This window comes from Puma concolor, chromosome D2 (assembly GCF_028749965.1).
Source record: "Puma concolor isolate L17-30 chromosome D2, mPumCon1.1.hap2, whole genome shotgun sequence".
NCBI classification, from domain to species: domain Eukaryota; kingdom Metazoa; phylum Chordata; class Mammalia; order Carnivora; family Felidae; genus Puma; species Puma concolor.
In genome coordinates, this window is record NC_141677.1 from 3,257,323 (window position 1) to 3,279,892 (window position 22,570).

The following is a 22,570-nucleotide window of genomic DNA, read 5'->3' on the forward strand; positions in this document are numbered from 1 at the left end:
AGAATTAGAAAATCTAAATAAACAAGCAAATGAACAAATAAGTAAACAAAGTGAAACTGAATAATTGAGTAAATATATATATATATATATACTTGAAGTCATCAAAGAACTAATAAGGAAAAATAAAGATGAAAACTTGAGTATATGTGACTAAATCTAAATATTCACTGAGTAAAATAATAATGCTTTCTTTTGAAGTGATATATATATCACATAGATAAAATTATATATATATGTATATATGTGTGTATATATATATATACATATATATACACACATATATATGTATATATATATATATATATATATATATATATATATATATATATGACTTATAGAACACTTCAGTTATAAACCAGGACTGACAAATGTGTTTTAAGGTCTTTATTGCCTAGAAAATGAGTAAAATAATGAAGACTATGCGTATTAATCAAAGTAAGGCAAAGGGGCAATTGAAAAGGAGTACAGAATGGACAGGATAAAATATATCCAGTAAGAGTAGATTTAAATGGTCCTGTTCAAAGATTGCATCAAAAGTAAAGGAGAAAATGCTCAAAATGAAAAGAGTTTTCAAACTAAATTCAAAAATAAAGCCAAATGAAGGCAGTTGACACGAAACCCAGTTAAATGTAAGGACTCAGAAATCTAAAATATAGAAAATTGAAGTAGATACACCATGTAGTCAGTTTTTATGTAATAGGTGTTGTAGCTATACTATTACCAGACAAAATGGACTTTGTGGGAAAAGACATTGGTAGAGAATAAAAGGAACTTTCCCTCATGATAAAGATTCAAATTGCCAGAAAGTTAGAATAATTATGTATTCAATTGCACTTAATAACATGACCTCAGAAATGATAAAGTGTTGAAAGAATTAAAGGTAAAATGGAAAAATCCATGATCCTAGAGTGATATTTTAAAACCTGTGGGAGGTAGGATGATAGTGCCCCAAGATGACCATGTCCTAATCCCTGGCAAAAGAACTTTGCAGATATGATTAAGGTTATGGAAGTTAATCGGGGGATTATCCCGGATTATCCTGCAGAGTCCAATCTACTCATGTGAGCACTGAAAAGAATAGAACTTTCTCTGGCTGGAGTCTGAGAGTCCAGGACAGAGAAAGCAAGAAACATGAAGAAGGGAGGGAGATCAAAATGAATAAAGAGTGAGAAACAGTCAACCCACCATCGCTGGCTTTGAGGACGAATGGATCCATGAGCTGGATATACATTCTACGGACAGAGACACACGACACACTAACAGCTAGCAGGGAATCAGGTCCCTCCTCCCTACACTGGCAAAAATAACTCCGTCCAGCCAATAACCTGAATGAGCTTGGAAGTGAATTCATCCCCCGAACCTCCAGAAAGGAATCCAGCCCTGGGGATACTTGGTTTTAGTTTGGTGAGACTGTCTGACTTCTGACCAATCTAACTATGAGATAATTAAGGTATACAAAAGAATTTATATAAAAATAATTTAAGGCACTAAATTTATAACAACTTTTTATGGAAGCAATAGACAATATAAAACCTCTTTTATTGACTGACAAATAGGGGATAAAATAGGTAGGACAAAACAGGTGGAGGATTTGAATAATGAAATTAACAAATTTGACCAGGTGGATTTTTATGGAAGGGACACTGAATCTGACAACTGTAGAATTCATCCCTTTCAAGTACGTGGAACACTTAAGAACTTACCAAACACTAAGCTATAAAGGAAGTGTCAACATATTCCAAATGGCTGAAATTACACAGAGTCCATTTTTTAATCATGGTACAATTGAGCTTAAAATTAATAAAAACAACAGAAACAATATAGAAATTCCCCACATTATATAGAAAATTACATAAAAATCTCTCATTCACTAATGGTGAATATATGTAAAACCAACAGTATTTACATGCAAACGATTGCAGTTAAAAATGAGTTTCCTAAGTTTGCTGGGGCCAAGGTCAATATTTTTTAAAGAAATTTTTTATACATAAGCAATAAGCATAATGGATTTAAACAGGAATACCTTGTTCATAGTAACTACCAAAATGGAGATCCAATTGTAACTATTTTAAACTAAATTCAGCTGTTTTTTTTAAATTTTCTTTAAAGTTTATTTTTAGAGAGTACATGGGTGAGGGGCTTAGGGAGAGAGAGAGAGAGAAAGAGAGAGAGAAAGAGAGAATCCCAAGCAGGCTTCATGCTCAGTGCAGAACTCAACTTGTGGTTCAATCCCAGAACTGTAGGATCATGACCTGAGGGGAAGTCAAGAGTTGGTTACTCAGTCACTCAACCAACTAAGCCACCCAGGCGCCCAGTGGTAAAGTTTTTAAAGAAACAAATAAAAGCTTTCTGGAATATTGTGGTAAATTACGTAGGTTGACATTTCAGTGATGACAATAAAAGAAACACACTTTTTTTCTTTAACTTGATAAATATGAACTATGAGAATTATAGTTATTTTTACAAACTCTTTGGGAAACTGGATTTATGTGAATTATCACTCTTTTTATATAACTATAGGGGGAAATTCTGTGTTTATTTAGATATGACTATTATACCACTTTAGAATCTGTACCCTACTTTTCACCCAGAGACCCTGAAGTTCTATTTATTTTTTTATTTTTTTTTTTAATTTTTTTTCCCAACGTTTATTTATTTTTAGGACAGAGAGAGACAGAGCATGAACGGGGGAGGGGCAGAGAGAGAGGGAGACACAGAATCGGAAACAGGCTCCAGGCTCTGAGCCATCAGCCCAGGGCCTGACGCGGGGCTCGAACTCCCGGACCGCGAGATCGTGACCTGGCTGAAGTCGGACGCTTAACCGACTGCGCCACCCAGGCGCCCCCCTGAAGTTCTATTTATGAAGTGATATTAATGATTCCTCTTTGACCAAATATCCTTTCCTTTCTCTGAAAAATTTTCCTACAGGCACAGCTTTGTGAGGCTCGATGCCGACGGTCTCAGGAGCATCAGAGTCAATTTAATAAATCTGTGTTTGATCAAGTTCTCTAAGCTATTAATAATAAGAAAGTTTAAGGAATGTTTCATTAATCTAAATTTAAAATGAAGTTTGTAATTTAGGAAGGTGAGGGTTTGGAGTTGAAATAACCTTGGGTTTAGCGAACAATCAAGTTATTTCGTGATTATTGACATTACTAGTACATTGTAAGTCGTGTCCTGGTTAACAGCTTAAACATCTATAAAGTTTAGGTTTATAACAATTCTAGTATTTTTCTTTACTTTTTTTTTTTTAATTTTTTTTCAACATTTATTTATTTTTGGGACAGAGAGAGACAGAGCATGAACAGGGGAGGGGCAGAGAGAGAGGGAGACACAGAATCGGAAACAGGCTCCAGGCTCTGAGCCATCAGCCCAGAGCCCGACGCGGGGCTCGAACTCACGGACCGCGAGATCGTGACCTGGCTGAAGTCGGACGCTTAACCGACTGCGCCACCCAGGCGCCCCTTTCTTTACTTTTTTATTATTAGGCATACTCATTACAAAATAACTTCACACCGGAGTGCCTGGGTGGCTCAGTCACGTAAGCGTCCGCTTCCGACTTCGGCTCAGGTCATGGTCTCATGGTTTGTGGATTTGAGCCCCGCGTCGGGCTCTGTGCGGACAGCTCAGAGCCTGGAGCCTGCTTCAGATTCTGTGTCTCCGTCTCTCTCTGCCCCGCCTTCTCTCTCTCTCTCTCTCTCAAAAATAAATAAACATTAGACAAACTTAAAGAAATAACTTCACACCAGATAAATCTTAAATTTATTCTTATCCAGGTTTTGTTCACAGAAAGGTTTCTACATAGATCTCCTTGCCACTCTAGTGACATCATTTCTCCTGATGTTGAATGGAATAAGGAAGATGACCAATGATAATGGTAGATTGATTCTACCATACTACCAGATAATTCATGACAATTGTCATTAAGTACATGTATTAATGGTAAATATTTTCCATGAAGTGTGTCAAGACTTACCTGCACCCTCACATAGATGTACATTATGTGAGTGCTGCAGAAATTGCAGAAGTAGAGAGCTATTTATTCATTTGCACAGAACCTCACTGCTAAAGGCTGGTGGCTCTAAGCCAGAGACAGAGGCAACCCTACTCCTAACCCAAGCGCTTGATCAGCGCACTGTACAAATGCATCAAGGAAGAGAAGGGCAAATTTAGCAGATATATGTGAAGAAAACTCCATGCAGTTTTGAAAATTTATATCCCTTCACCATGGCTTAAAATAAGGTTGTCAGGGGGCGCATAGGTGGCTCAGTTGGTTAAGTCCGACTTCAGCTCAGGTCATGATCTCACAGCTCATGAATTCAAGCCCCTCGTCGGGCTCTGTGCTGACAGCTCAGAGCCTGGAGCCTGCTTCGGATTCTCTGTCTCCCTCTCTCTCTGCCCCTCTCCTGCTCCTGCTCTGTCTGTCTCTGTCTGTCTCTCTCTCTCTCAAAATAAATAAGTATTAAACAAACATTAAAAGATTTTAAAAAAATTTTTTTTAATAAGGTTTTCAGGAGCACCTGGGTGGCTCAGTCGGTTCATAGTCTGACTCTTGATTTCGGCTCAGGTCATGATCTTACAGTGGGTGCCATGGAGCACTGCATCAGGCTCTGTGCTGACAGCACACAGCCTGCTTGGGATTCTCTCTCTCTCCCCCTCTCTCTCTCTGCCCCTCCCCCACTTGCAAGCACGCTTTCTCACTTTCAAAATAAATACATAAAACTTAAAATAATTTAAAAAAATAAGGTTTTCAGAAAGACTGAGGAGTATGTAAGACCAATAATACAAACAGTATTAGTACTAATTTGAAAAACAGTTACCCTTACTTGTTGGGTCTAAATTATTGTCCTGGTTCATAGTTCAGTACAAGAATGATGTGCTAACAGAATGTTAGAGAGAATGGGGCACCATGTTTTGTATTGTCAAACCGAGGTGGTGATTTCAGGAAGGGGCTGTGCTTCTTATCTGTGTGATCACAGAAAATTGAATAACTTCCAATAGGTTTGGTTTCCTGGATGGAAGAGATAATAGTGTATTTGGGATAGTTTACTGAAGACTAAAGGATACGGAGGAGGTAAGGCCAAGCCTGCAATTCTGGAGATGCTCTGTGAATTCATGGAATGGTCGGAAGGGTGTGATGGCCAACTACTTCGTTAGATCCTGCACTCCCCACATTCATGAGGTCATGCTTCCCCAAATTTAATTTTCAACGTAAAATACACATGATTATTTTCACTATGAAACATTTCTTTTTTTGTTTTTTAAATGTTTTATTTATTTTTGACAGAGAGAGAGAGACAGAGACAGAGCACGAGTGGGGGAGGAGCAGAAAGAGAGGGAGACACAGAATCCGAAACAGGCTCCGGGCTCTGAGCTGACAGCGGGGCTCTGAGCCTGATGTGGGGCTCAAACTCACAAACTGTTGAAATCATGACCTGAGCCGAAGCTGGGCACTCAACCAACTGAGCCACCCAGGCGCCCCTGAAACATTTCTTTTTTGCTGAAATGTTTTATTAAATCTATTTTTATTTTTACCACATTTTTAGGTTAATAACTATATAGCTTATACCCTTTACTTTTAGATTTTGTTTTGTTTTGTTTTAGAGAGAGAATGCATGTGAGTGGAGGAGGGGCAGAGAGAGAGGGAGAGAGAGAGAGAGAGAGAGAGAGAGAGAGAGGAGAGAGAGAGAGGAGAGAATCTTAAGCAGGCTCCATGCTCAGCAGGGAGCCAGACTTGGGACCCAATCCCACAACCCTGGGATCATGACCTAACCTGAAATCAAGAGTCAAAAACTCTGGGTACCTGTGTGGCTCAGTTGGTTAAGTGTCTGACTTCTGCTCAGGTCATGATCTCATGGTCTGTGAGTTCGAGCCCTGCATCAGGCTCTGTGCTGACAGCTCAGAGCCTGGAGCATACTTCTGATTCTGTGTCTCCCCTCTCTCTGCCCCTCCCCCACTCATGCTCTGTCTCTCTCTGTCTCTCAAAAATGAATAAATGTTAAAAAAATTAAAAATAAAAGAGTCAAAAACTCAACCAACTGACCCACCAAGGCCCCTACTACCTTATACTTATTCTAATTATGTTGCTACTACTCATATTTCTTAAACTATGGGGAAAATAATAGACTAATTAAAAAAATGAGAAAGACTAAATCCCATGTAACACTGAGACTAATAAATACAGTTTTAAAATTCATCTTATTCACTTTCCTTATGATATGGTTTTCAACTTCAAATCAACAAAGATTCTCTCTTTCACTTTGTTTAAATTTTGTGAGATTAATAACCTTGAAAACTCCCTTTAATGCATTATGGCAGGGACACTAAAATACCTTATTTATGACTAATAACTATAAAATATAAAATAGGTTGGGGGATGGTGATGACATAACATCAGATTTGGACTGTAAGAAAAGGAGATATATATATATATACATATATGTCATTTATGTATTATATATATTTATATTATATATTTTATATAATATATATGTCCTATATATATATATATATATCCTTTTTATATATATATATATGTGAAACTTTTTCTATAGAATGCCTGTATATTCATGAAGAATTATAAAAAGTGACATGATGACCAACATACCAAGATGACCATCTTGCCAAACTACATGTATAATAGTTTACTTACCATAGAGGGTATTTCATATTAGCTGGTATCATATGCTGGTTAATTAGGATTTTTATTTTATTTTATATTAAATGCCATTACACATTTTTCTTCTGACATTGTATAGTACTTTTCTTCAACAATACCTGTTAAGTTAATGTGCTCATTAAATTTTTTTTTTTAATTGGATTCGGGGCACCTGGGTGGCTCAGTTGGTTAATTACGCTCCTGACTTGGGCTGAGGTCATGTACTCACAGTTTGAGGCTTCGAGCCCCGTGTCGGGCTCTGTGCTGACAGCTCAGTGCCTGGAGTCTGCTTCGGATTCTGTGTCTCCCTCTCTCTCTGCCCCTTTGCTGCATCACACTCTGTCTCTGCCTGTCTTAAAAATAAATCAACATCAAAAAAAAAAAAAAACTGCTTTCTAAATGTTTTAAATATTAAGTTAATGATTAAAAACATTTTAATGTTCATACCTATCAGAAACTAGCAGCTGAACTCCGACAAATTAAACCTTAGAAAAGGATGAGAATCTCTTGCTCTCTCTTTTGTTTCTTCTTTCGCCTTCAGGTGTACCTTATTTAATGTTTTGGCTGAAAATTGTTCCAAATATATACTTTATGTATATAAAAATTAAATGTAAAGGAACACAGCTTTATTATTTTAAAAATATTTTTCATATAATAAATGATATACTCAAGTCTTGGATTTTGTTATGAAAGTGCCTATGGATATGGTCTGTTTTACGATCATATTTTCTATTTATTTAAACAATATCAGAACTTTTTAGACCTAAATAACATTTTAATAGAAGTAATGGAGTGCCCATATAACCAACATCCAATTTCCGGTATTGTTAACAGCTTTTATTAGTATCGGACATCTTTAACAACAGTGAAATACGATTATTAACTAAAATCCATATTTATTTGGATGTCGTTAGTTTTTACCTAATGTCCTTATTCTAGTTCCAGGTTTCTAGGATGTCATATTATTTTATTTTAGGCATCATATCTCTTTTAGTCTTCTCTAGACTTTGGTACTTTTATTGTTTTTGATGACCTTGACAGTTTTGAGGAGTACCAATCAGATACTTTCTTTCTAGTAGTTAGATAGATGATAGATAGATAGATAGATAGATAGATGATAGATAGATGATAGATGCATGTGTCTATATATTGCTTATGTGTATATATGCCATATAGCCATATGCATAATATATATTGTATATCATATATAGGTCTATAGACCCTTTTTAATTTTTGCTTATTTTGCCAATAACATCCTCTATAGGTCAAAAACCTTATCTAAGATCAAACGTTGCATTTCGTTACATGGCTTTGAGGTCTCCATCTCAGCTCCTTAGTATTCCCTTGCCATTAATGACTTTAATTGTCAAGAGTAGGGCAGTTTATAGACTATTTCTCAATTTGCATTTACCTGATACCTCTTCATGATTATAAATTTTGTTCAGAAATACCACAAAGAGAATAGGTGTTTTTCATAGGACATAACAAAAGAGACACACACCATCAATGTGTCCTGTTACTGATAAGGGTGGCTTCTTCAGACATTTGCCTAACATTTTTATTAGTGATTTGTGAAACACTGATTTGCTGAAAAACCGTTGATGAAATGCAAATCACTGTGGTCGGGTACTGCTACTTCTCTTTGCCCCTTGAGCATTTGTTGAGTGCTTCTTTAGGCATGATGCAATAAACTAGCAATGAAGGTTTGATTGTGAGTGAGAAGGTGAGTATACTGAAATGATAATTTGGGAATTTATGAAATAATCTGCTTGCTGTTTTCAGTGGCAATCATAGTATGAGTTCTCTGAAATGCAGACACTAGCTTCGTTGAATTCTTTGCCTTTCGATAAGATATCTCAAGACTATTTTTCCTTAGGGCCAAACATAATTTATCGTTGATGAAATACATCATCCAAATTGCATCATTTCAGATTATCTGTGTGTTGCGTTCTGGTGTGTGTCACATTGTGTTTATTTCCTCTTTCATTTCCCCTTTACTCCAAAGTTTATTAATAGCAGATTATGAAATTTCTGAAATAATATATTTCACAGTGCCTGGGAATTTATACTCTGAAGTCAGGCAGTCTGTGTTGTAGTCCTGATCTACCAAGCAGTAGAATTATGACATCAAGAAGAAGTTCTTTGGGGCGCCTGGGTGGCTCAGTTGGTTAAACGTCCAACTTCACTCAGGTCATGATCTCACAGTACGTGAGTCCAAGCCCCGCCTTGGGCTCTGTGCTGACAGCCCGGAGCCTGGAGCCTGCTTCAGATTCTGTCTCTCTCTCTGCCCCTCACCTGCTCACACTCTCTCAAACATAAATAAACATTAAAAAATTTTTTTTTACATAAAAAGAAAGAAGTTCTTTGCCTGTGATTCCTCAACTATAAAATAAGTATAACAACAAAAAATAATGTTACAAAGTTGTTTAAAGGACTAAAAGAGATAATACTTTTGAAATACTTAGTATAGGTTCTGGCCATCCTTTCTTGTGGTTAACTTTGCCTTGGAACTATGCTTCAAAAAAAGTTATGTATTTGAAAATCAAGATGTCTTGACAAATGAAATGCAAAATGTAAATCTGTAAACTGGCAGGAATTAGTGGAACAACACTGACAAACCCAGATTTTTCTCACAATGGTGAAATGACATCAACTCTGAATGTATTCCAGTTGAGCGGTCACTGTCCTGATCAAATTCCTAGTCTTGTGCTCTTCGGTCACATTTCATCATGGCAGCATCCTCTGCTTCCATTAATACATGTATTTTTAGACATCTATTCTTGTCAGTCATTTTACTAGATCTAAGAGCACAGATGGTGTCCTTGAGGAAGCATAAGAGTGAGATTTTGTCTATATTTAAGAATTTTTACCACATTTTATATATGTATTCCTTATATTTGCTGGATATAACGTGATTTTTAAAATTTATATATTTTATATATTGGAAAATACCATATATATACATATATATATGTATATATATATACACACACACACACACACACACATATGACATGTATATAAAATATATATGAAATGTTCATGTATTGGGCGCCTGGGTGGCGCAGTCGGTTAAGCATCCGACTTCAGCCAGGTCACGATCTCATGGTCCGTGAGTTTGAGCCCCGCGTCGGGCTCTGGCTGATGGCTCAGAGCCTGGAGCCTGTTTCCGATTCTGTGTCTCCCTCTCTCTCTGCTCCTCCCCCGTTCATGCTCTGTCTCTCTCTGTCCCAAAGAAAATAAATAAACGTTGAAAAAAAAATTAAAAAAAAAAAAAAAAAGAAACATTCATGTATTGGAAACTTGATAAGTATCTTCAACTATTCAGGGAATAAAAAAACCACTGGACCTTCAGAGCCATGCCCATGCATAGAATTTCTTTGAATAGACAGCACTGGCATGTAATTCACAGCACACAAAAGCTCCCAGAGAAGACTAAGCCTCAGTTCCTTTCACTGGTCCCCGTTTTCCTCCTCCAGGGAATTAGGCACATTGTCTCTGGGAAAAGGAAGACAAGCAATAAAAGAAAAAAGAGAGGGGATTAAGGGACAGGAAAGAAGCACATAAAATATATATTCTCTACTTTAAACATGGAAATGGGTTTCAGCTGTTTTAAGGGATTCAAGTATCCAGCTATTCAAGAAATTTCAAATTTAGCAAGGTCATACACATACATGTACATTCTTCTGTGTGTTTGTATGTATAGATAAACACGCATAAATTCAATTTAAGCTTACTTGCTTAAATTTGCTTTAGTTTTTAGTGAAGATGAATAGAGTTAATTATCACTCTAATAATAAATCCTCTTATTTTGAAGATACTTATCTGCATGAATTTGCCTTTAACGATTTCTTCAGAGGAAGCACTTTTCAATAGTAATTATGTAGCTTTCATGACCAAAATAGGGAATCCAGATTCTACACACAGGTGCAAAAACAATATGATGTTAAAGGGAACATGAAGAACATACATAATGTTTTTCTAACTCTTTTTTCTTTGCAAGGTAACTTCCACTGAGTTTGAATTCAGGAATGTGTGTTATTTGCAGTTCTGGAAAGTTTTAAGATACACTTCACATAGACCTTTGATTTGGATAAATGTTTGAATAAGACAAATATTCTATTAATGAGTTAATATAACACCAACGCAATTGTCACAGAAACAGTGATTATAATAAGCTTTCGATACATAAGCAGAGACTCAGAGACTATGTGATTTAGTCATCCTGAGAAAAAGCTGAAGTCCTCAACAATGTGAAGCCGTGTACAAATTCATTACGACACTCCGTTTGTACAGGCTCTCTTGGTTTTTAAATAGATCACTGCTCTAAAACGTTACTTCCAAGGCAGGGCGACTTTCAAGAAAGATCATACAATTATTTTATCTGAGGAGGAAGTTAAAGGAAGAATAACAACCAAAGAATGAATGGCTTCTAATTTGGAGAGATGACTGTGATGGAAGAGAATCTTCAGACCATCCAGTGTAATTGAGGAGACCCTGAAAATCCGTGCAGGGACAAGAAGATAGCAGCTCATCATTTTAATATAGGTCCATTTTCAAGGACCACATAAATGAGAGAGCAAGGATTTCTAACACCTTGCAAACACTACAGCTTATCTTCAAAGGATCATGAAGTATGATCAAAGCACCAGAAGACTGTCCGGGCCCTGGTGCAGATAAGTCAACGGCCATTCAGAGTGCTGAGGCGGGTACCGCCCTGGGTACATTAGAACATGGAGGCCGACCCTCACCTCTTCAAAATCAACCTGCTGTACCTCAGGAACAGAACTTGGTGTTTTCACTGGTACTAATTTTAGCCAGTTTGGTGGGCATTGAGTCATGTTCCATTGGTGTTTTAATTAGGATTTCCTGATGCCTAATGAAAGTCTGCACTTTTTATATGTTTATTGGCCACAAGCTTACGCTCTTTTTTGTGAATTTTCTATTCAAGCGTCTGTCATTTGCTTGTATTGTAGAAGTTCTTTATATGTTCCGAACATAATTTCCTTGCTGCATATACATACTGAAAGGATCTCCACCACTTTTTTCTTTATATTTTTACTTTCTTATTAGTGGTAATAGATAGGGGTTCTTATTTTTAATGTAGTACAATTTGTCCATAGTTTTCATGGTTTTTTTCATATTTCTTATTTAACATTTGCCGATTGTAGTATCTCGAAGATAGGATCTTGTTTTCTAAACTGTATCTTATAATTTGCAGGTTTTATTTCAATTTTTGATTTAAATTCTGGTTATTTAACATACATCGTAAAATTGGTTTCAGGTGTAGAGTTTAGTGGCTCCTCACCCTTGTGATGTATATTTTTGTAGATACAATCGGCAGATGATATAGTAATCTCAGACGTACAGTGAAATGATTTGGTGTGGGGCGCCTGGGTGGCGCAGTCGGCTAAGCGTCTGACTTCAGCCAGGTCACGATCTCGCGGTCCGGGAGTTCGAGCCCTGCGTCGGGCTCTGGGCTGATGGCTCAGAGCCTAGAGCCTGGAGCCTGTTTCCGATTCTGTGTCTCCCTCTCTCTCTGCCCCTCCCCCGTTCATGCTCTGTCTCTCTCTGTCCCAAAAAATAAATAAAAACATTGAAAATGATTTGGGGTACATGCATATTTGGAATGGTCACCACAGTAGGTCTAGGCAACAGTCATCACACATAGACTTAGAGTTTTTCTGTGTGTGGTGAGAACTTTGTAGATCTACTTGCTCAGCAAGTTTCACACATGTAACACCCTGTTGTGGTCATCACTCTGTGCACTGCACTCCCGGGCTTACCTCTCTTAAGGCTCGAGCTTTGCACCTTCTGTACCTTTTGAGTGCCTTCAACTGGAGGGTGTGAAAACACACACACCACACCCATACCTCTGGCAACCACCAGTCTGCTCTCTGTACCTATGAATTCATTGTGTGTGTGTGTGGGGGGGGGGGGTTTGAGGATTCTTGTTTATTTGTTTTTTTAGATTCCACATATAAGTGAGATTACATGGTGCTTTCTTATACTTACTTCATTTCATGTCATTCCCCTCAAGTCCATCTGTGTTGTGCAAGTGGCCAGGTTCCCTTCTTTTCTATGGCTGAGTGATTCTCTCTTACATATATACGTAGATACAGTTATAGTCATAGATGTGGACATAGATATAGATATGCACATATGCTTACCTATATACATGCACACACATACTTTACTATAATATGTATCATAAAAGATGCATGTTACTCCATTGTGTGAGTATATTTGTATATCATATTTTTTTATCCATTTATCTACCAATGGACACTTAGGTTTTCCTGTGTCTTAGCTATTGTAAATATTGCTGCAATGAACATGGAGTTGCATTTATCTTTGAGTTAGTGCTTTCATTACTTTTGGATAAATACCCCAAAGTAGTATTATTGGATCATAGGGTAATTCTATTTCTAATATTTTTAGAAACCTCCTTACTATTTTCTACAGTGGCTGCACAAATTTATCTTCCTATCCACAGTGCATAAGGCCACCTGGAACTTAGATTTGTGGTTTTGGTGTGTTTATTTTAAGTAGGCTTCACTCCTAGCACAGAGCCCAATGCAGGGCTTGAACTCACGACCCTGAGACATAACCCGGCTAAAATCAAAAGTGGGACACTCAACCTACTGAGCCACTCACATGTTCCAGAATTTTGTATTATGTAGGCTGTGAAGTATGAATTGGTATCATTTTTTCCATATGTATCTTTTTTGTAAGATTTAATTAATTAATTAATTAATTTATTTATTTATTTATTGAGACAGAGAGAGTGCAAGGGGGGGGGGGTTGGGGGGAGAGAATCTTAAGCAGGCTCCTCCACTAAGTGTGGAGCCTGGGATCATGACCTGAACTGAAATCAAGAGTGGGAAGCTCAACCAACTGAGCCACCCAGCGCCCCCCCCTCCATATGGATTTCTAATTAACATATCACCATTTATTGAAGAGATCATTGAGTTCACAACCACTGTTGTCTTTTTCCATGAATCATGTAACTACCTATGGGGATTGTTTTTGCACATGATATACTGCCCCACTGGTATATTTGTTTACTCTCAAGCCAATACCACAGTATCTCAGTATCTAAGATTTGTATTAAAGTCTAGAAACTGGGTATTGTTAGTCTTCCAACTTAGTTCTCCTCTTCCTCCTCCGTCTCCTCCCTCTTCCTCTTCCTCTGTTTTTTTTTTTTCTTTCAAGTAGACTTCACACCCAGCGTGTAGCCCAATGCTTGGTTTGAACTCACAACCCTGAGATCAAGACCTGAGCTGAGATTAAGAGTCAGATGATTAACTGACTGAGCCACCCAGCCTCCCCCAAACTTAGTTCTTCTTTAAGACAACTTAAAATTTTAGAATCAAATTTCCACATCTATTGATAAATTTGTAAAGGACTGACAACTTTACCTTATTGATAAGACAAATTTATTGACACAGCATATCTTTCCATTGATTTAATTTTTTATTAAACAATGAAAATACAGATCTAAAATGTTCCTCATAAGGGCTTTAATCCAATTTTGACATTCATAGGCAGGAAACAATTTCAGAAGAATGGGGATCATCGAGCTAAGTGGACACAGAGATGATACACAATCCTGTCTCAGCTTCTGGTAGATTGAGACTTTTAGTCACGCTGCTAATACGTTACTAGTATTGCTTGTCATGTACGGCCAATCTTCATTACCACTGATTCTGTAATTGCAACTTTGCCTAGTTGCTCAAATTTATTTATGAGTCCAAATTCAATAATGCCCAAACTTCTGTGGTCATTCACAAACGTGCACAAAGGGATGAAGAATTAGGATCACCCCCTGTGGACACTTCTAACTAAAGCCAAACAAGGTAACACTGTGCCCATTGTTTCACCTCTCACTATAAACAAGTATCCTTTTTTTGTGGTCTAACTAGTGCCACATTGTTTCCACCTGTGTACACTCTGTTGGTGACTTTGCTGTTTAAGATGGCCCCCAAGTGTAGCGCTTCCATGCCGTGTAGCATTCCTAGGCCAAGAAGGCAGTAACGTACCTTCTGGAGAGAATATGTGTGTTAGACAAGTTTTATTCAGACATCAGTTATGGTGCTGCTGGCTGTAAGCTAAGTGGTAGTGACTCAAAAACACATATTAAATAAGGCGTCTTTAAACAGTAGCACACATGAAGCAAGGTTATATATAGATTGGTTGATGAAAGTGTTGTGACCAGAGCCTTGCAGGAAGCTAAACTTGTGTCACCCACCCCAGTGGTGTAATAACCCTGTGTTCTCTCTAGAAGCAATGGCTCAGTATTTGTTAATTCAGTGTTCACAATGACTTTATAGAATAAGATTACCATGGGTAATGAGAATCAGTTTTATTTACATGAAACCATGAATGCAATGCTTGTGTGGGGAAATACTGCAAATAAGATTGCATGTGAGGACAAATCTCTCTTTGGAGCACTGTTCATAATGTTTAGGTTAGCTTCACTACCATGGATCATGAGATACACAGACGGTTAACTGAGAACTGTTCATTTTTATTTTCACATTCTAATTTATCTTATGCATCTTCTTGAAATACTGAATATTCTTGCTTTGATTTTCGTTAACTTTTACATTTGCACGTATCTGTGCGTTTTCTGTATTTCCCAGTAGCTGTAAAATCATCTGTGGGAAAAGATATGAACTAAATAAGTAAGTGACGCCCTCAGGCAGCTGCCCAAGCCAATGATCATCCCATGCATAGAATGCCCTTCAGAAAACCAAATGTATATTTCTGAGACTTGCTGAAATGTTAACACGGAACATGCCCATCTGCATGGCAGATGTGCCCTGAAAACCGTTAATAATAATGTATAGGGCAATGTAGTTTTGTAATAAACAGCCTGTCATGTTTCAACCCCTACATCATATTCAGAAATTTACAAAGCACCACTGTGTGGTTTGACATTTATGGAGTGTGTGTGTGTGTGTGTGTGTGTGTATGTGTGTGTGTGTGTATGGATATATGCTTTCTTCCGCTGGGTATAGATATAATGAACAAAATCTGTGCTGAAAACTTATATTGTTTAAAACCATGTCGTGTGTCCCAACTCCCTTTTGCTTGTTAGCAGCTAGTGAACTCTCTCACTGGAACCTCTTCGTCTCTCCAGACCTTGCTTATTAGCACAGAATGCCGTGCCTTCTTTTTTCTTAGCTGTTTTTCTTATGTTAGCTTTCAACATTCCTAACACTTGCCTGTATCTGAACAGGCCAACCATGTGAGCAGTAGACCACAGATACAAGTGTGCAGGCTGCATTTTACCGCTGTGTGTCTGCGGGGGAAATTTGGAAATGAGGAGAAGATGTGCCAACATCTTTGGCCTGAACATACAAGTTTGGAAGAGAACAGAACTCACCAGTCAATGCAAATGCTGAATGAATGACGTGGCATATTTCTGAGTCCTTTGCTCTCAACAAGTAAATACCACATTTTCAAAGTTGGAGTGAAAGTCTTTCTAATCCTTACTGAAATTGCAAACACAGACAGCACCCGAACCAAATGTGGTGCAGAAATCTGCTGCTGTTATAATAATGCTTTCCATTCCATTTCCAAGGCACTGATTCTCCTTTTAAAAAGAGCTTATGTGGCTCAGTAGGTTGAAGAGCCAACTGTTGATTTTGGCTCAGGTCATGATCCCTGGGTCACGGGATCGAGCCCCACATCGAGATCCATGCTGAGCCTGGAGTCTGCTTGGGATATTCTCTCTCTCTCTCTCTCTCTCTCTCTCTCTCTCTTTATCTCTCTCTCTCTGCCCTGCTTCTGTGCACGTGCATGCTCTCTCTCAAAAACAGAAAAGAGCTTATGTAAGTAATGAATCACTAAATTCCATTCCTGAAACCAATATTACATTATATGCTAGATAACTAGAATTTAAATAAAAATTTTTAAGTAATATGTCAAGAAACATGAATAGCAATACATTATATTGAGAAAAAATGAAAATAAATGAATTAAATGAGCTTAAGATTCTATTTAGATAGAGATCATTCATAACTTTTGTATGATGTCATTATGGCAATGGTAAGATTGATTCTCTATGTACACAACTAGGCAACTGTTTCTCTGTTATTTTCCATCCAAACACACAAACTAGTAGAATTTATTGTATAATCATATTTCTACTTGTAATTTCAAGGAATTAATGAAAGTATATATGGTCACATAAATTCTACTGGGGCCAGGTATGTGCAGCACCCCAAAATAATCTTAAGTCCTAAAACGAGCATGATTGAAATTAAATTACTTTTTCGACCAACCTCAAATTACCACCATAAACAAATGCATAGTAACTCCTTTTACATGTAGTCTAACAACCGTCTTTGTTGGACTTTGTCACTGAATGTATTTTTATAAAGGCAACCAATAAAATAACGTGGGGTTTATTTCGAATGACTAGCTATTAAAAATTATACCTCCTTATAAATTTTTATTTTTGTATTTTAAATTTTATGTATTTAGTTTTGCATGAGAGAGAGTGAGCAGGAGAGGGGCAGAGGGAGGGAGAGAGACAGAATCCCAAGTAGGATCTATGCTCAGCATGAAACGTGACACAGAGCTAGATTCCAGAACCCCCTGGGATCATAACCTGAGCCAAAATCAAGAGTTGGATGCTCAACCAACTGAGCCACAAGAAGCCCAGTGATGTTTACATCTAAAGGAAACATGTTAGTGAGGAAGAGGAAAAATATTAATTGGCCGTAGTACATTAAAGCACCATAGCAGTTTTGTGTTGCCTTTTTTGAGTTTCAAAAACATTTGGACAGGTGGAGAAAGATACAGATCTTTTCATGGTTAGGGTCTTTGAATTTGCAAATATTGCATAGTAAGAAGTAACATCCTTCAAATCATCCATTCCAAACAAATACTATATAGAATATTTATTTCTAGAAACTCAATCTTGAAAAGTCTGGGTAATAGATAATGTTGAGATTTAGAGAATATTATGCTTTATTGACTAAAAATAGTTCTTTTCATATAAAACTGCCATCCCATCACTTACACGAATCATCAGGGAGGATTCATTTGCATCTTGGATTCTGAGATTCCAATGTGAGGTTAGGTGTTTTTGTTTTGTTTTTGTTTTTGCTTTTTTTTTCTACGTGGATAGATAATACTTCAAACTTTACATCTAGTCAACTTGAATTTCTATTATTAAACCAGCATGGAAAAACTGTCAACCTGTCTACATAATGTAAAATTTCCAAAAGAAAATAATGTCACTGTATAGTAAAAATGCACTGAATGTTAGATAACTTGTTACATTATCAGGTGAGAGAGTCCTAAGGTTTTTCTCTTGTTTGTTTTACTTTTTTGTTTGTTTTACTTCTAAATAACTTTGATGTGGCGCCGTGGGTTGAAGTCACCATGTTTCATAATGTACAGGTGACTAATTAACTGATTGTGTTCAAACTTCTTCCTTCAGTTTAAAAACACTGGGGCACCTGGGTGGCACAGTCAGTTAAGTGTCTGAGTCTTGGGTTTAGCTCAGGACATGATCTCACAGTCTGTGGGTCTGAGCCCCGCATCAGGCTCTGTGCTAACATCAGGGAGCCTGCTTGGGATTCTCTGTCTCCCTCTCTTTCTGCCCCTCTCCTGCTTGTGTCCTCTCTCTCTTTCTCTCTCTCTCTCTCACACACACACACACACACACACACAAAATAAATAAATAACATTAAAAAACGTGTTAAAAAATAAAAACTAATTGGTTTTAGTAATAGTGAATTGGTACAAGCAATCAGTGTTCTGGCACGTTGTCCTCAGTGCGTACTGACTGGGCTGGCAGGGCTGATGACACACGAAGGCTGTGATTGTTCCAGAACATACTCGCTGTGTAGCTCTCGCTCCCCGGCCACCAGCCCACTCGCTGGTGTGAGGGTCTCCAACATCGGGCACATGGGCCCAGTTCCTCGACCTCCTGTTCCTTCCCCTCAGTAGGGATGCTGTGCCCGTGGCTTTGGGACATGAGGGACCCTGTCTACCATGAGTATATTCTGTTTGGCCCCTCTAATTCATAGTTCAATTCTCTAGAATCTATTGCCAACCTTAGGACCAAGACATTTCGTATAAAATGAGAATATTAGAAGACCATATTCCATTATGGGAAGAATTTGTTGGGGCTGAGTTGCAGCTACCAGTTCACAGAATGTATGTGCCTCTCCGTTCACCCCCAAGGCCATCAGGCTTCTCTCATTTCCGTGACCTGTGGATCCCCATACAGATTTGGATCCGTACCCACTGAAAACAGAAATAAATGAGTTAACTCCCTTTTTTTCTCTCAATCTCTGATACAATTTCTCCATTGAGAGAATCCCATTGAACAACTACCAAGACATATCTAAAAATAAAAATAAAAAAAAAGTAAAAGCCTCTGCTCTGTAGAGGCAAAGAGGTCTGTTTATTGACAAAATTCATTTACACATTATTTCAGTGCGGCGATGAAGGAGATAAAGTAATAAATGCCAGCACAGCAAGAAGGTCTCCCGACTCAGATGCCCATCAGAGAATGCTCTGTTGGGTGCCGTCTGGGAGCAGGTGATACCTAGTTAAGTTGAAATGTAAGTAATGGAGGGGCGCCTGGGTGGCGCAGTGGGTTAAGCGTCCGACTTCAGCCAGGTCACGATCTCGCGGTCCGTGAGTTCGAGCCCCGCGTCGGGCTCTGGGCCGATGGCTCAGAGCCTGGAGCCTGTTTCCGATTCTGTGTCTCCCTCTCTCTCTGCCCCTCCCCCGTTCATGCTCTGTCTCTCTCTGTCCCAAAAATAAATAAACGTTGAAAAAAAAAAAATTAAAAAAAAAAAAAAAAAAAAAAAGAAATGTAAGTAATGGGTAGGATTCCAGCGAAAACCTGAGGACTGGAAGGTCTGGGCATAGGAATGCACTCCCCGTACAGAGGTACCCCACAGGTCATGGAGAATAACAGCGAATCCCCGGGTTTCATCCAAAATGAAAACACACGGCAGTGTTGCCAACACCCTGCAAGGACAGAAGAAGCCGTCAGCCCTCTCCCTCCTCTGACGGGCCAGGCACCACTGTCCCCGGCCTCTCGTCCTCAGATTTCCACAGGCGTGTCGTTTCGTTGGTGTCTCTGAACTGGTTTTTGATTTTAACGTAAAGTCGCCAGCTCCTTCGTACAATTTAAATTCCAGCTTGTCGATGACCTAATGCATCGAGGTTTTTTATTTAAGGAGGAACGGCAGATACGTTTTCTCCACAGGGCCTAAGATGCTGACGGTGATCGATTGGTCCACAAGTGCTCCCGCTGAACGGGGGCCTTTTATTTCCCACCCAAAGCAGGGACCGTGATGATGGAAATTGCAGCCTTTGCGAGAACTCCCACGTAAGGCTTGCAAGTGTCGTCTTGAAACGCGTCGGGTCTCTGGCGGTGGACAGCTGCCTCCTGTGTTCCTTTGTGTGACAAGAGGCTGGGTGGGTGCTGGGACACTTCTGCTGTGCCCTGGATGAATGAGAAGTGACCGTGTCTTTCTTGTTTTACTTTCAGCTCACTCCGGTCGGCACCACCATATTTACAGGGTTTTCAGGAGACAACGGAGCTACAGACATAGATGATGGACCAAATGGGCAGATAGAATACGTCATCCAGTACAATCCGGAGGACCCGGTATGTCAGCCCCCACCTGCACTGTGGACTCTCTGAGGGATGTTTACTGCAGCTGGCACTTACCATATTGTCACAACCCTTAGCTCCTCCAGCCATGTTAGTGTCCTCCTGCTGTTACCAGCCATCCCAGAATTACAGTCTTTTAACTATTTGTGGTATACTTCTAAAACTTTTAGAAAGGCTTTGTGGGCTTGGGAAATAACAATTTAAAAATATTTATAGGTGTAATATGCCATGGTCACCTCATTTCCATTATGTGTGCAGACTCCTAAGCATCGTAAATAAACCACCGGGGATGACGTCACCAGTGTGATGCGTGTGCTTTGTGGCTCTTACAAAGTGACATCACTGCCCCTTCTCCACCAGTGAGGCCTCAGGAAGACAAGGGACAAAGATGGTTTTTTTAATACTTACTTTTGAGAGAGAGAGAGAGAGAGAGAGAAAGGACAGAATGTGAGCCAGACACACTGGCTTTTTTATGCTTATTTATTTTTTAGAGAGAGAGATGCAGAGTGTGAGTGGGGGAGGAGCAGAGAGAAAGAGGAAGAGAGAGAGTCTGAAGCAGGTTCCAGGCTCCAAGCTGTCAGCACAGCGCCCGACACGGGGCTGGAACTCACCAACCGCAAGATCATGACCTAAGCTGAAGTCGGACGCTTAACCGACTGAGCCACCCAGGTGCCCCACGTTTGTCTTTTTAAAGATTAATTACTTATGTTTTTATTAGACCGTGGGATTTCTGCACCACGTCTCCCATGGGGCTGTGAGAGTGTTTCCCCCACTCTGGTACGTGAGAGAGCACGCTGATAAAGGCCACCTGAGCCTGGGCTGGCATGACCGCCCTCTGTCTTCCTCCTCCTCTCAGCCCAGACGGGTTGTCAGGGCACCGTGGCTGCCCCACAGCACTTCTGAAGTGAATTTTCTCAGTGACTACTTCTCCTTTATGTTTAATATTGGGAAAAAGAAAGGTGTGGAAGTTAATGTTCTGTCTTTACTTTTAAATTATGGTTTTGGCATATAAGCTTTAAACAAACATGAAAACAAACAAAAACATTGAGCTTGTAGAGACCAAGAATGGCCGACAGGACTTACCTCCCAAATCTACCCTCAGAACTCTGAGTCGTGAAAGCACAGTCTCATTTTCTTTTCTTTTCTTTTTTTTTTTTATTCTCAAGTTAGTTAACTTAGGACACCCAGTGCTCATCCCAACAAGTTCCTTCCTTAATGCCCATCCTCCCCACCCAACAGCCCCCTCCCCCCCATCAACCCTCAGTTTGTTCTCTGTATTTAAGGGTCTGTTATTGGTTTGCCTCCCAGGTCTGTTATTGGTTTCACTCCACCTGAGTGAAATCATGATATCTGTCTTTCTCTGACTTGTTTCTCTCAGCATAGCCCCCTCCAGCTGTATCCTTCTGGAAGCTCAGTTGGTGGGTAGGAGGGAGCTGGGCTCGAAGGTGTGTGGCTGGCCAGCTCTGCTTGGTGCCTCTGAGCCCTGGAGTCAGGACCGGGTTCAGGTCAGCATGGGCTCCACCCTGTCTCCACTGCATCCTGATAAAATGGTTTAGTCCTCATGCTAAACTTTTGTAAACATTAGGGGAACAAAAATGGAAAACAGAAAATCCCCTGGGCATAGCAGGGTCTAAGAAGGGACTGGATGGTTTTTGTGTGTTTGTCTCACCCCCTGACATGTATGTCTCCACGTGTTTGCAGGCAGAGGCAATGAGACAGAGAAGTGGGGAAGTAATGAGAATGCAAAAGAGAAGGACAGTAAGTAGGAAGGTCTGCTCAAAAAATCGAGTGGAAACTATCAAAGAGGGAACTGAGGAAAAAAGGACAAGAGAAATGCTTTCCCTTAACAGTAGGAACAGGCAGCTACTTCACGCCCCATGTTTGAACTGTTTGTCTTTCTTACTATTTAGGTTTTTGAAAGAATTAATCGTATGTGTGTGTTGTGTTTCTAGCTTACATTTTATGAAGGCTGTTTCCTAACTTGTATTCTTCAAGCTGTAAAAATGGAACAGCCAGGCCATGGATTTTAGGGAAAGGATTATCACACTGCATTAAAAACAAACCTATCCTGGGGCGTCTGGGTGGCTCAGTTGGTTAAGCGTCCAACTTCAGCTCAGGCCATGATCTCACAGTTCGTGGGTTCAAGCCCCACGTTGGGCTCTGTGCTGGCAGCTCAGAGCCTGGAGGCTGCTTCAGATTCCATGTCTCCCTCTCTCTCTGCCCTTCCCCCACTCACACTCTGTCTCTCTCTGTCT

At 39.2% G+C, this 22,570-nt stretch overlaps 1 protein-coding gene across 14 annotated transcripts in view; it reads left to right on the plus strand.

Moving 5' to 3' along the window:
- PCDH15 (protocadherin related 15) overlaps positions 1–22,570 on the plus strand; it is a 1,260,230-nt gene that overhangs the window by 760,154 nt on the left and 477,506 nt on the right. For all 14 annotated transcript variants that reach the window (XR_015241496.1, XM_086679475.1, XM_086679485.1 and 11 more), the window contains one exon: positions 20,190–20,309. Coding sequence is in view for 13 of the 14 variants with exons in the window: in XM_086679475.1 (XP_086535601.1) it covers positions 20,190–20,309 (120 nt within the window). In the remaining variant the exon portion in view is untranslated. The remainder of the gene's footprint in view (positions 1–20,189; positions 20,310–22,570) is intronic.